Raw genomic sequence first — 11,996 nt, forward strand, 5'->3', positions numbered from 1 at the left:
TAGCCGTTTATATGGATAACATCATACTGTGCCAAAGACGTGAAACTGGAAGTAACTGCAGATACGAGTCCTCAAATGTACAATGCTATTGTTTCTGTTTACACTTGAATCAAACTACAATGGCCCCATAAAAATTCCCCCCCTTCTATGACGGGAGGAATTTTAATGGGTCTTTTTCACAACGTGGTCGAACTAGTCAGTATCAGGCGAAGGTAGAATCCGGAAACTGGGTTTTTCATCCAGTAAACAGAAAATCGACCTCAGAACGCAAGCAGTTTACAGACAATGTACTCCAAGCAATATGGCCTTAGTTACCAACTTTCCTAAAACCTACTTCAAAAACAACAACAAGCATAATCATGTTTTTTTAAGAAAACTAACTCACTTTTTGTTATTATTATTATTATTGGTTTCTTTTTTCAGGATTAAGTAGGTATATGCTGTCGGATATTTATTCCACGAATTATAAGGTTAAGTAAATTATTTATAATTAGCTTTGGAATATATCAAAACGAATTGAGAAATGCAACAGATACCAGGAATAATTTCATAATTCTCTCTCTGTTTTTTTTTTTTTTTGGACCAATCGGGTAATAGGTAATGACGTCATGATATCAGTACCGGGAGGTGTCGCATGGAAAAATCTGATTAAAGAGAGGTGGTTTAGCCACTGCTCATTCTAAACATAATAGATACAGCTGACGTTTTATTAACTGGTACATACCACTGGTAAGTTAGAGCTTAAGTATTTAACCATTTTGGATTTGAAATGTTTGAATTAACATTTCGAGATTTAAACATTTAAAATTCTTTTAAGCTTTATTTATGAAAATTTTATTTCTTCTTTGGCTTCACCTTTTCCCACGTTATATGGGGTCGGCTTTCCATGTTCCTAATTCACACTTTACATCCTCTTTTTCTCCTCTAGTTGTATTAACTTCTTAACCGGAACACATCTATTGGTTTTGCCATAGTTTTTACGACCGGATGCCCTTCCTGACGTCAACCCTCACCATTTATCCGGGCTTGGGATTTAAGCTGCCAATCTACTAAACTTGCCACAGCCATATAAATGGAGTAGCTCTTATTCAGTGATGAAGCTTCCTCGTGATGTCACAATTTAATAATTTTATGTAATTTATGCCGAATTTCTAGTCACCACTGAACAAGCAGGTGGCAGTGCTGTAGTTTTTTTATTTCCTGGAAACATCCAAATGGCTGACTCAGTAGAATTACTGTGACCTTGAAAATACCAATAAGGTATAACTCAGCAACACGTGAGTATTTTTAAATACAATTTGGTATCCTGAAAACTTCTACCTCAAAACTATCAGGTAGCACAACTATTCTACTGAGAATTCCCAGTGACTGATTATAGTTCCTTAAAAATTTAATGACCTTGAAATTTCCTATGTTTTCCTATGTCCGAACATAATAATGATAGCCATTTTAAAAAAGTTCACAGACCGAAAAATAAAACCACCTTTAGGTCCCAAATCTTAACCTATCACTCACCCACACTTGTTTTATCTAAAATATAACTTCTTTTTGAGCAACACTCCCGAAAACCTTCTTTATTAATTAATTTTAATAGCGTACTAATTTAGCTAGCATACAGCTAGTGCCACCACTGCCACCAGCACCATAAATTTTATTTCATAAATAAAATTTATGAAAATTTTATTTATTCCTTATTAAATATTATTTTTATCTATATACAAACACTACAGCAACAATTTATTATTATTATTATTATTATTATTATTGTGCAAGGAGAGAAAGAGAGAAGTAGAAAGGAATCACCAAAAAAGAGAAGAATAATGATATCCAGCTAAGGACCCTGGGTTTGCCAAGGCGTGGAGATTTAGATGTGCGTCAAGGCCAAAGCAACTAAGGCTACGAGGCATCAGTATATTTTGTCTGTAATTGAGTAAAATTGGGCTAAAATCTGCGTAATTTATAATAATTCATTGATGTGGAGTTTTCAGAAGAAATATCCAGAACTTATATTAATCATGCACTGAAAACTTCGACATGTGGTTTAAATCACTTGAAGAAGTCTCTTCATTCAGGTGGATGTCTTTAAGAGAGCCAGCCACCTGAATGGGACATTGTGCTTGAAGCGATTTGATCAGTTTTGTAAATTAAAAAAGTGTAACGGAAATTAAGGATACTGATATTTTTGTACAATAGGGAAAGGCGTCCTCAAAAGTCCGGATTTTACTGCCAAATGTCCTCATTTTTAAGGTTAGAGAGGTGGCAGCCCTAAGTGTAGATCATATAGCTCATGTGGTATCAGAACCTGAAACATGTTAATTGAGTTATGTAACAAACATAAACATTTCTTATGTTTTTAGTTCACAGCAGGGTCTCCAGATCCTAAAAAAATGGTTTGATGATACCACTCTTTCATTAAATATAAATAAACCATTAAATTAAATACATACCAACTTTTGTTATTTACATACATAAAATAAATCCATTTTATTTAAGTCCTGTTTCATCTGCAATCTGTTTCCTGGATGAAAAACTCAAGTTTTGTTGGATGTGGAAAACCAACGTCTGACTCAGCCATTTCAGTCCCACTCAAAAATGGAACGATCCATAAAGTTTCCTCCTGCTTCTATGGAAAATGTAACTTCAACTTTGTCTTGCGATAGAAATCGAACTTATCGATACCATAAATACATTAACTAGATAATTTTAGCCAGCTTGTAGACGTAGGAGTAATCTTTTCAGAAAATTATAAGTGTTGTACAATCCATTTCGATCAACTACAGTAGTGTGTAAAGCATCATAACTCGTGTGGGAAATAACTGAATGAACATATGCTTCTGGACTCAATCTATTGCCCAACTTAGAACATAAAGCTTATTGACTTTCATTTTCATTTCTTTTATAATAAAACGATGCTGGGGAAAAAATATATCTATTAATTTATTTTCCAATTTCACAGATCCTCTGCTGAAAATGTCCACTATTTCCGAAAAACATGATGATTGGTCGAAGTACTTCAAAGGAGAAGCATTTAACTCTGCGGGATATATTCAAATGATGACTGATTTATTAGAGATCATGGTGAAGTTTTACCTCACGAATATTCATGACATTATCAAGACCGGTAAGTATCAGGTTTAAATTTGTACCACTCAATTTCCGTTGTATTCTTTATTAGCTCTGCGCAGATTGTTATTTCAACGATATCTGCAATGCTTTTGTTTAACAACAGATAATACTTTCCGAAAAGTATCCGAACACTACCGTTTTCATAATCCATTGGACCTTTCTGTATAAACAAGGGACTCATGTAATCATGCATTGTCCAATGTCATAAACTAACTTGTCGATTCATGCAACTGCTGACAATCTGCAATGTCCAAAGTCGACAATCGGTAATGTTACCTTGGAAGGGCAGCGTGACCTCCCACTCCAGTCCAGCAATGCACGGTTAGATCACAAATATTCCCTCCAGGTGACCAGACAGTAGTTGAATGGATAATAACGCGATCGCTTCGACATCTCTGTAAAATATCAACCACGAGTTTAAGGAATCAACAGGAGTTAAGGTCTCTTAAGAACACACAAAGTACAGAGCCATCATCTTCTGCTTTTATGGGGAAAGAGGTGGTGCATCAATCAAAGATCATTAACTACAATCATCGTTCTGGCCTTGCATGGCTAAATATATGACATAATTGGTTGACAGAACAGTGGAAATCGGTTCTATGGACTTAAAATATGAATCGCGAAATGTGTCCGGATACTTTTTTTTTTCAATGGTTGTGAACTGTGATTAAAAGTAGTGACTATTTTCAATATTTTATTTAATTTCTGGTATATTTTTAGTAAATATTCCACCTACATTGTGAATGCTTACTTGTAGATAGTTCACTAAGTAATGCTGTTTCGTGATTAGGATATTTCAAAGGATCAAAATGCCTCGAAATCGGGTGTGGACCTACAGTTTATTCCTTGGCATCGTCAAGTGCTCAGTTCTCTCATCTGATCACCAGCGACTTTTCAGACTCTAACCGCAGATTTGTGGAGAAATGGATGCGACAAGAGCCAGGGATGTTGGACTATTCACCATTTTTCGAATGTGTGGCTGAACTAGAAGGGTACAGGTGAGTTTTTATTTTTCAGTTTTCTAAGATCACTCCAGAGACATTCAGGAATACTATCAGCACAGAACAAAAAAAAACACCTTGTCACTTCAAAAATCAATGGATATGTTCATGTTTAACAACTATTAGTAGAGTGAATGCAAATTCAATCTGTTAGGGCATACAATGATTTTGTGCTTTACATTCTAAATCTTTGCAAAATCGCATGTTAGATTCGCTTCATTGTTTGTATACTGGCTTATCACCTCCATTTAAAACCACTCGTAATGCTTTAATCCTTCCGGTATTAAGAAATCTACTGCCTTACTATTAATATCCGAACACCCCAAGAACTTCAGAGACCAAAGTACATTACTCCGTATATACGGTCTGTAAATTGCGTGTGTTTCGAGGTCGATTTTCTGTTTTCTGGGCGAAAAACCGCAGTTTTCAGGGAGAAAAAATCATGGTACTCTCGCCTGAGACGGACTAAACCAGCCACTTTGTGAAAAAAGTTCCTTCCGTATCGGCATTGCTCGAATTCTGGTCTTTTCGCACGATGCGGGAAGGATGGTGATCCTACCAACTGTGCTACCCACAAGGGACGACGTGACATGTGATTCCTACAAAGAATCCTCCGTTCAGCAGACAGATCCAGGATATCGCTGCACACAGACTCTCAGAGACAATTGAGACGCGTCTGCACCAGTAAAGTGCAAAGCAATCAGCACGATGTGTTACCACGGTCCTGAATCCGTTCATAATCCAATAATCACCCCCATTTAATGCTACACTCCATTTTTAATTTTAAGGCCGATCCTCCTTGGACATTACTAATTTAAAGATGTGCTTTGGAGTGCGAGTGTTATGAAGGCCAAAATTTCAGAACAACTTGTTAGTTTTCTTGTAAATACAGATTTTTTTGTAGATATGCATGTGTCCGGATATTAGTGCTAGGGTAGTGTATATTGAAGTCTTTGAAATGTACAATTTTAATATATTTTTTATATTTTCCAGCGATTTGGAAAAAGGAAAAAAGGACATTGAAATTCGCCTGAGGGAAAATTTAAAAGCCGTTGTGTTTTGCGATGTGCTGGCAGATCAGATAATACCATCAGAATACGTAGACAAGTATGACCTCATCATTTCTTCACTGTGCTTGGAGGCAGCTTGCCCAAACTTGAAAGTATTTGGCAAAACCATAAAGAAAATTGCTGATCTGCTTCGTCAAGGAGGAGGATTCTTTTTGATGGGAGCCTTTCAGTGTTCTTGGTGGACAGTCGAAGACAGTAAGATGCCCTGTCTGAACTTGGACAAGAATCACTTAGAGGAGGCACTTTCAAGTGCTGGATTGAAGCCTCTGACATGGCAATTTATGAATCATTCAGATGCAGGAATTAAAGTTACAGATCACAAAATGATATTTTTCGTTGCTGCAGAGAAAGTATAGAGATTGCATTCATTTACGAACAATCGCGGAATGCCTTTAAATATCATTCCATATCTGACAAATGTATAATTTTACACTGCATTAATTGTCATGTTTCACTGGATTCACAGTTGCTGTAGTGCACTTATTTCTAAAAAATAATTGGAAACAATCAAAAATAAAACGAAATAAAGCATTTGTTTCTGGTAAATTCCTTAAGAGGTGTCATTTACCGAATTACTCACCAAATGAAAAAGAATAGCACACTCAACAAAATGTATTATTAATATATTTTATGCTGACTCGAAAGGACATGAAAATTAAAGTTAAAACCAAATCTGTATCATACCACGTATTAATTCCAACAGAATGGATCGCAATTGTGCATTTTGATTGTTGGATGAGAATAGGTTTTTTTGTGGACTGAAAAATATTTGTCAACCCATACAACGCATTGTACCATTCGCTCTCCACGAACTTCCACCATACGCATCACTCAGGGCCGTATTTAAACTTGTGATGATAAGCGATAACATGTATGAGGCCCTTCTCTCTTACAGTTCATCTGTGAGAATATTAAAAAGGATATTTGAAGATGGAGCAAGGCCCTTGTAACGTGAGGTCCTAACTGTAGCTTGTTTAGCTTATATGTAAATCCGGCCTGGTAACCCTTTAACACCTTAACCACAGTGGGCCGTGAGCAACCAACATGACGTGCCGTTTCCGATATGAAAGAACGAGCTCCACAATCATGCCCTTCTGAAACTCCGTGGTATCTTTACTCCTTCCCATACCTGCTAATTTTTCTCTTTGACTTACACGACTGGATGCAGATTTCCACTGCTGTAGCATACGAAGGCATTTTAAACTGCGAGCTATGTAGCATAGTCCATCACGGATTGCACGTTCACAATTCAGTAGTCACTGAGTATATATTGATGGATATTTTCCCTTCTGACATTGTCAGTGGATAATTACCCTTATTTGAAAATCATTGGATTGAGGGTCTTAATTTTGACAGTGACTGGAAAGAACTATGAGTTTATTCGGGAAGCAGGCCAATTTGTATTTCTTGACTTTCGTATACAGTAGAAAGAAAAACGATTGAACCCATATTACAAGTTGCAAATGTGATGTTGGATTTTAGGAGCATTGGAGACTAAGACCACATTGCCCCGTGTATATTGTCTGTAAATTGCATGTGTTCTTAGGTCGATTTTCTGTTTGCTGGATAGAAAACCCAAGTTTCCAGGAGAAAAACCATGCTACCCTCGCCTGAGACCGACTAAACTCCAGGGGTTCACATCTTGTTAGTATGAGATGGGCACACCCAGGGCCCTGAGCTACATATCATCATTCTTCTCTTTCTTGGTGATTCCCTTCTACTTCTGACTCTTGTTCTCTCTCTCTCTCTCTCTCTCTCTCTCTCTCTCTCTCTCTCTCTCTCTCTCTCTCTCTCTCTCTCTCTCTCTCTCTCTCAGGGTAATTCAGAAATTTCTTTTTGGCTGGTGCAGCATAAGCCTAAGGCTTCCTTGCAACATATGGCTAATAATAATAATAGCTCAGCCACATTGTGAAAAAGACCCATGAAAATTCCTCCTGTCATCGACGGGATTCAAACTCATGTACATTCCACCCAGTGTGGAAAGGACGGCAATCCTACCAATTGTGCTACCCACGAGGGCCAATGATTAATGTATCATCGCTGTAATCGTTTACCCGTTTCAGAGTTTAAAGAAAGCTAAAATTTGTTTTTGGAGATAGGAAGGAGTATTCAAATATCTGATGTACTGGAACAGGTCTGCAATACGGTAAAGACTGTCCAAAGGTAGCTTCTTCCGTCTTTCTAAGGGGGAGAAGAAGCTCCCATTTTCGGAACTGCTGCAGTACAGCCATCCTTTGATAAACAATGCTCAGGTCACAATCTTATGAACTTGGATTACATTGACCGGAAATCAAAATTTTTGTGTAACCAAAATCAATAATTTTGATTTACATAAGTTTTAAACTGCAAGGTCAGCAGCCTAGTCCTTCGCTCATCATACAATCCCCGAATTCAGACTCCAACTTAGTTATTTTGCATCAAGCTATGCAAACCTGAGTCACTTTAGCGCAGCTCCTGAGGACAAGCCAGCTTTTCTGTCAATCAAGGTTACAAAGCCGGATGGCCACAATTTTTGCCAAAACATCCAAAAATGAAAAGCAATTTTTTTTTATACCCAGCTTGAGGGTAACCATAAATCGTATGAAAGACAGCCCATCATTCAAAAACTGAGTTTTGTGGCTTCTGAATTACAAATGCATCATCTGTATATATATTTTCCAACTGCAAAATAGTTGGGGAATTTCCCAAAATTTGGACCAATTTTCAATTGCTATGATAGCAACAGTAGTACTGACAAGGTAACCTAGAAGAGCTGGGTAAATTTCTTACCTTCTGCCACTTGAGTCCTTTCATCCTTTAACCAAATATCTTGTGTCTTGGATGTCTTCGTGGATAGTCAGTAAGTTTCAGTTGGTGGTTTTCTGCTCGAAACCTTTGTTTTTCGTGCTACAAAACATGCAGATCGAACTTAGTACCTAGCAATCTTCAGGTACGATATATTATTCCCTCAGTCTGTTTATGAAAAGAACTTTAGTGCAACAACTACTGTAGTTTTATTTCACGAATTATGTCCATCAGTGAGTTCCAGATGTAGCACTTTTAATAAAATATGAAATCGAGCAAGCAGTGGACATTTCAGTCCTTTCCTCCTTCAGTGCAATCACCATTTCAGCTAAAGAAGAGGGGCATATTGGAAGCACCCTGATCTGCTTTTCCAGTTCATCCCAAAGATGTTGAAGAAGATTGCTTTGTGAACTCTGGGTCAGCCAGGTGAGTGAATGGACGTTTCGTTCTCAAGTCATACACATATTTCTGCATTTTTCGTTTTTTTTGGGATGGAGCATTATCGTCTTGGAACTAACATGGTCCTTTTTCAAAAAAAAAAAAAACAAAATGCCAGAATGTGGCTGGAAGATGTCAATATACGACCTCGGATTTTAAATTACAATGGTCCAAGTCAGTCATAAGACGTAACCCCCATATTATGACTCCACACTTTTCTATGGACACAGTATACTCTAGTAGACGTTTCCAGTGATTCTCCATACCCACATTCTACCGTCTGATCTTAAGACCATAACTTAGCTTGTTCCATAGGACCTATTTCCATTGTTCCTCAGTCCAAGAGCAAAGGTCTCGATTTTGAATGTTTCGTATCCATCATGCTATTACTTATTTTTCATTAGTGCATTATGTACACTGTCTGGCGAAAATATCAGAAACAGAATCCGAATATCACCAACACATGGTAATTGTACATTAGGTGCAATGCAACTCAGCCTGCAATCAAAAAGGAACACACATTCAGCAATCATCATCAGTCTGGGCACCATCAGTCTGGCAAGATAAAACGGAGAGCTCAACATTAATTCTTGCACCTGGCCTCACGGAACTGTATGACTGGCCCTGTCGTACGTGACCTGATAAATTTCTTAAATATGTAGCAGTTTGTTGTTGTTTCAAACACACCAACAAACCTGATTTGCCACGAAAAAATTCTTCACAATTAATCTGCTATTATATCCCTTTATACATCAAGGGTAACCATACAAGGAGATTAATGCAGCCATTGCAAATTAAGATTCATCTTTTTCTTTAATTAAGACTACATAAATTTAAAAAAATAATTATAGAATAAAACAATTTATTTATTGTTTTCTGTATCTTCTAGTGATCTAGAGAAAGGAAAAAAAGATATTGAAACTCGTCTGCGAAAAAATTTAAAAGCCGTTGTGTTTTGTGATGTGTTGGCAGATCAGATAATACCATCGGAATACAAGGACCAGTATGACCTCGTTATTTCTTCACTGTGCTTGGAGTCAGCTTGCCCAAACTGGAAAGTATTTGGAAAAACCATAAAGAATATCGCTTGCCTACTCCGTCAAGGTGGAGGCTTCCTTTTAATGGGAGTCTTGCAAGGAATTTGGTGGGCAGTGAAAGACTGTAAAATGCCTAGTCTATATATGGACAAGGATCACATACAAGAAGCTCTCTCCAATGCTGGATTCAGAACGGTGACATGGAAGTTTAAAGATCATTCAAATATCGTAACTGATGGTCCAAATCACAGAATACTGTTCTTTGTTGCTTCAGAAAAATTATAGTGACATTTATCCTGGTGAAAAGAATCTGAGAATTCTTTTCACTAGGAACTTTATTTTCGTTGAATTATTGCAGGTTTTTTTTTTTTTTTTTTTTTTTTTGTGGCTGTGTACTTTATCCAACGATGCTCCTCTTGGTGAAAAGAATTCTGGAAACCCTTTGTTCATTGTCATGGTGAAGTAAAAAATCTATTATCTTAGCCAAGTCTTTCCTTCCAGGTCCAACAGAGTCCTAGAACATTTCAAATTTTCCTAAAATGTTCAATTGCCAGGGATAATGATATGTACTTTCTCAACTTTTGCTGACGAATGAATATTTCTTGAAGATGTACAATTGTTTCTTCACCTTTACTTCAAAGATTAGAGTAAATTCTTGATGCGTACATCATCGATGACATTTTTCTTTACTTCACTAAGCTTTTTAAACGAGCGAAATACTGTCAGACCTTGCTTAAAAGTGTTCAAGTGACTGTCCATTTATCAAAAACTTCTTATATTACTTGCTCATTTTTAGACGTCTAGATTCCACAAAAACGACATAAAGACTATAAGGATACAATTGTACTAGAGACAAAAAGTCCAATCCTGCATTAAGCCGAAGCATGCCTCAGGGACAAGCAACGGGATTGTGAAGTCAAGTGCTGGATTTCTACTGTGCTTTTCATCCTGATGAATTTCTTCTAATGAAGGAAAATGTATTAAAAATAGTCAGATTAATCCATTGTTTTCACAAATGTGTATGATTAACAATCTTAAATTTCACATTACTCTAAGAACTGTTAAAAACAAACAGGCTGGACTGGTGTATAAGGAGATAAACACTGTCGTTGCAAAAACTAAATTGTAAATAAAGGTTTATATTTAACTCCATTATTTCAACCAGCATCTGTGTGTATATAACACGATTTGATTTTGTTGATCTACAATTCAGCCAATTTCATTTTTAAGTAAATGCAAATTGAAGGACTTTTGGGTTTGTACAAATGGCAATGCCATTTGTACAAACCCAGTACAACTGCGGCGGTAGGAATATAACTTCAACATTTGGATGGCCTGGTGTGCTATCCAATAGTAATAAAACTTTGATATCCAGATTTTTCCACAAGTTCAATAGCACAGAATGTAACATGGGAATTTCCCAACAAAATAAAATACATGGATTTCTCAATATTTTTTTTTTTTTTTTGATTAGCGAGTCAACAGTAGGGTTTCAAAAAGAGTGGAAACGTTGAAAAATTACATGCAACATAGCAGGGTTTTCCCTGCACAAAAGCTCAAAAATACTGTTATGCAAGGTTTAACGAAATTCTCTTACCATGTTAGAGCAAAACCGTGTTATATAAGTACCGTGTTGCGCGAGGATTGCTGCAATTTATCAACCATGTTAGAGAGAAACCGTGTTACAGAAGTACCGTAATCGGATATCTCCATATATTCTCCATTTGCCCAAGTTTCTAATATGGCAGCCAATTTGGTTTAGTCATCTATCAGGTAAAACAATTCTTGAGGATTTTTAGGATACTTTCGATGTGCATCAACGGATAACGGCCATCTGCAACAGCTTCCACATATGGTAATCATTGGAAAAATATTAACCTAGAAAAAACCACACGAACCTTTTTAAAATGTTTTAAAAAAGCTTTTATTCATGCGAAGTCTCTGTTAAAGAAGTTTCTCCTGAAAAATTTACCTACCTTTCATACAGCCCTCCTACATAAATATATCACATTAAAATCATCACAACTGAGTAAAAAGTTAATCTTGATTGAATACTGGAAACAACTCTTTATTTAGAAATAAATTCAATAAATAATAATCCAAACATTTTTACATTTTAATGTGCATTTTGTTATGTTTGGCTAGGCTGGATGACTGCGTAAATCTCTCACCACAAGTAGCACAAGTGAAGGGTCTCTCTCTGGTGTGAACTCTTAGATGTTGATTGAGACACGATGACATGGTAAACGCCTTAGTACAAAAATCGCATTTGAAGGGTTTTTCATTAGTGTGTATTCTCCTGTGCACTGAAAGGTTTGATCGATCCGAAAACGTTTTATCACAGAAATCACAAGAAAAGGGTTTCTCATTTGTGTGTAGTCTTCTGTGTGTCGTAAGATGTGCATTCCTTCTGAAACTGTTGTGGCAAATATTGTACACAAATGGCTTCTCATTGGTGTGAAGCCTATTATGTCTAGCAAGGTCTGAGGAATCTGAGAATCATTTTCCACAATGTTCACATACAAAAGGTTTCTCTTTAG

At 36.7% G+C, this 11,996-nt stretch overlaps 1 protein-coding gene across 1 annotated transcript; it reads left to right on the forward strand.

Annotated features, from left to right (window-relative positions):
- Positions 1-642: 642 nt before the first annotated feature.
- LOC150091854 (nicotinamide N-methyltransferase-like) lies at positions 643-5,553 on the forward strand. The gene is made up of 4 exons (XM_090370029.1): positions 643-729; positions 2,957-3,121; positions 3,917-4,124; positions 5,121-5,553. Exons 2-4 carry the CDS (start codon positions 2,971-2,973, stop codon positions 5,551-5,553), a joined length of 792 nt encoding a protein of 263 aa, XP_090226155.1. The 5' UTR covers positions 643-729; positions 2,957-2,970.
- Positions 5,554-11,996: the final 6,443 nt, after the last annotated feature.

Source organism: Mastigoproctus giganteus, chromosome 1, assembly GCF_048544385.1.
Source record: "Mastigoproctus giganteus isolate SK-2022 chromosome 1, ASM4854438v1, whole genome shotgun sequence".
Classification (NCBI taxonomy): domain Eukaryota; kingdom Metazoa; phylum Arthropoda; class Arachnida; order Uropygi; family Thelyphonidae; genus Mastigoproctus; species Mastigoproctus giganteus.

Coding starts and splice junctions, on each gene's coding strand:
- LOC150091854 (XM_090370029.1), top strand. CDS start 2,971: ATGTCCACTATTTCCGAAAAACATGATGATTGGTCGAAGTACTTCAAA. Junction 3,122..3,916: donor TCATGACATTATCAAGACCG/GTAAGTATCAGG, acceptor TTTCGTGATTAG/GATATTTCAAAGGATCAAAA. Junction 4,125..5,120: donor GCTGAACTAGAAGGGTACAG/GTGAGTTTTTAT, acceptor TATATTTTCCAG/CGATTTGGAAAAAGGAAAAA.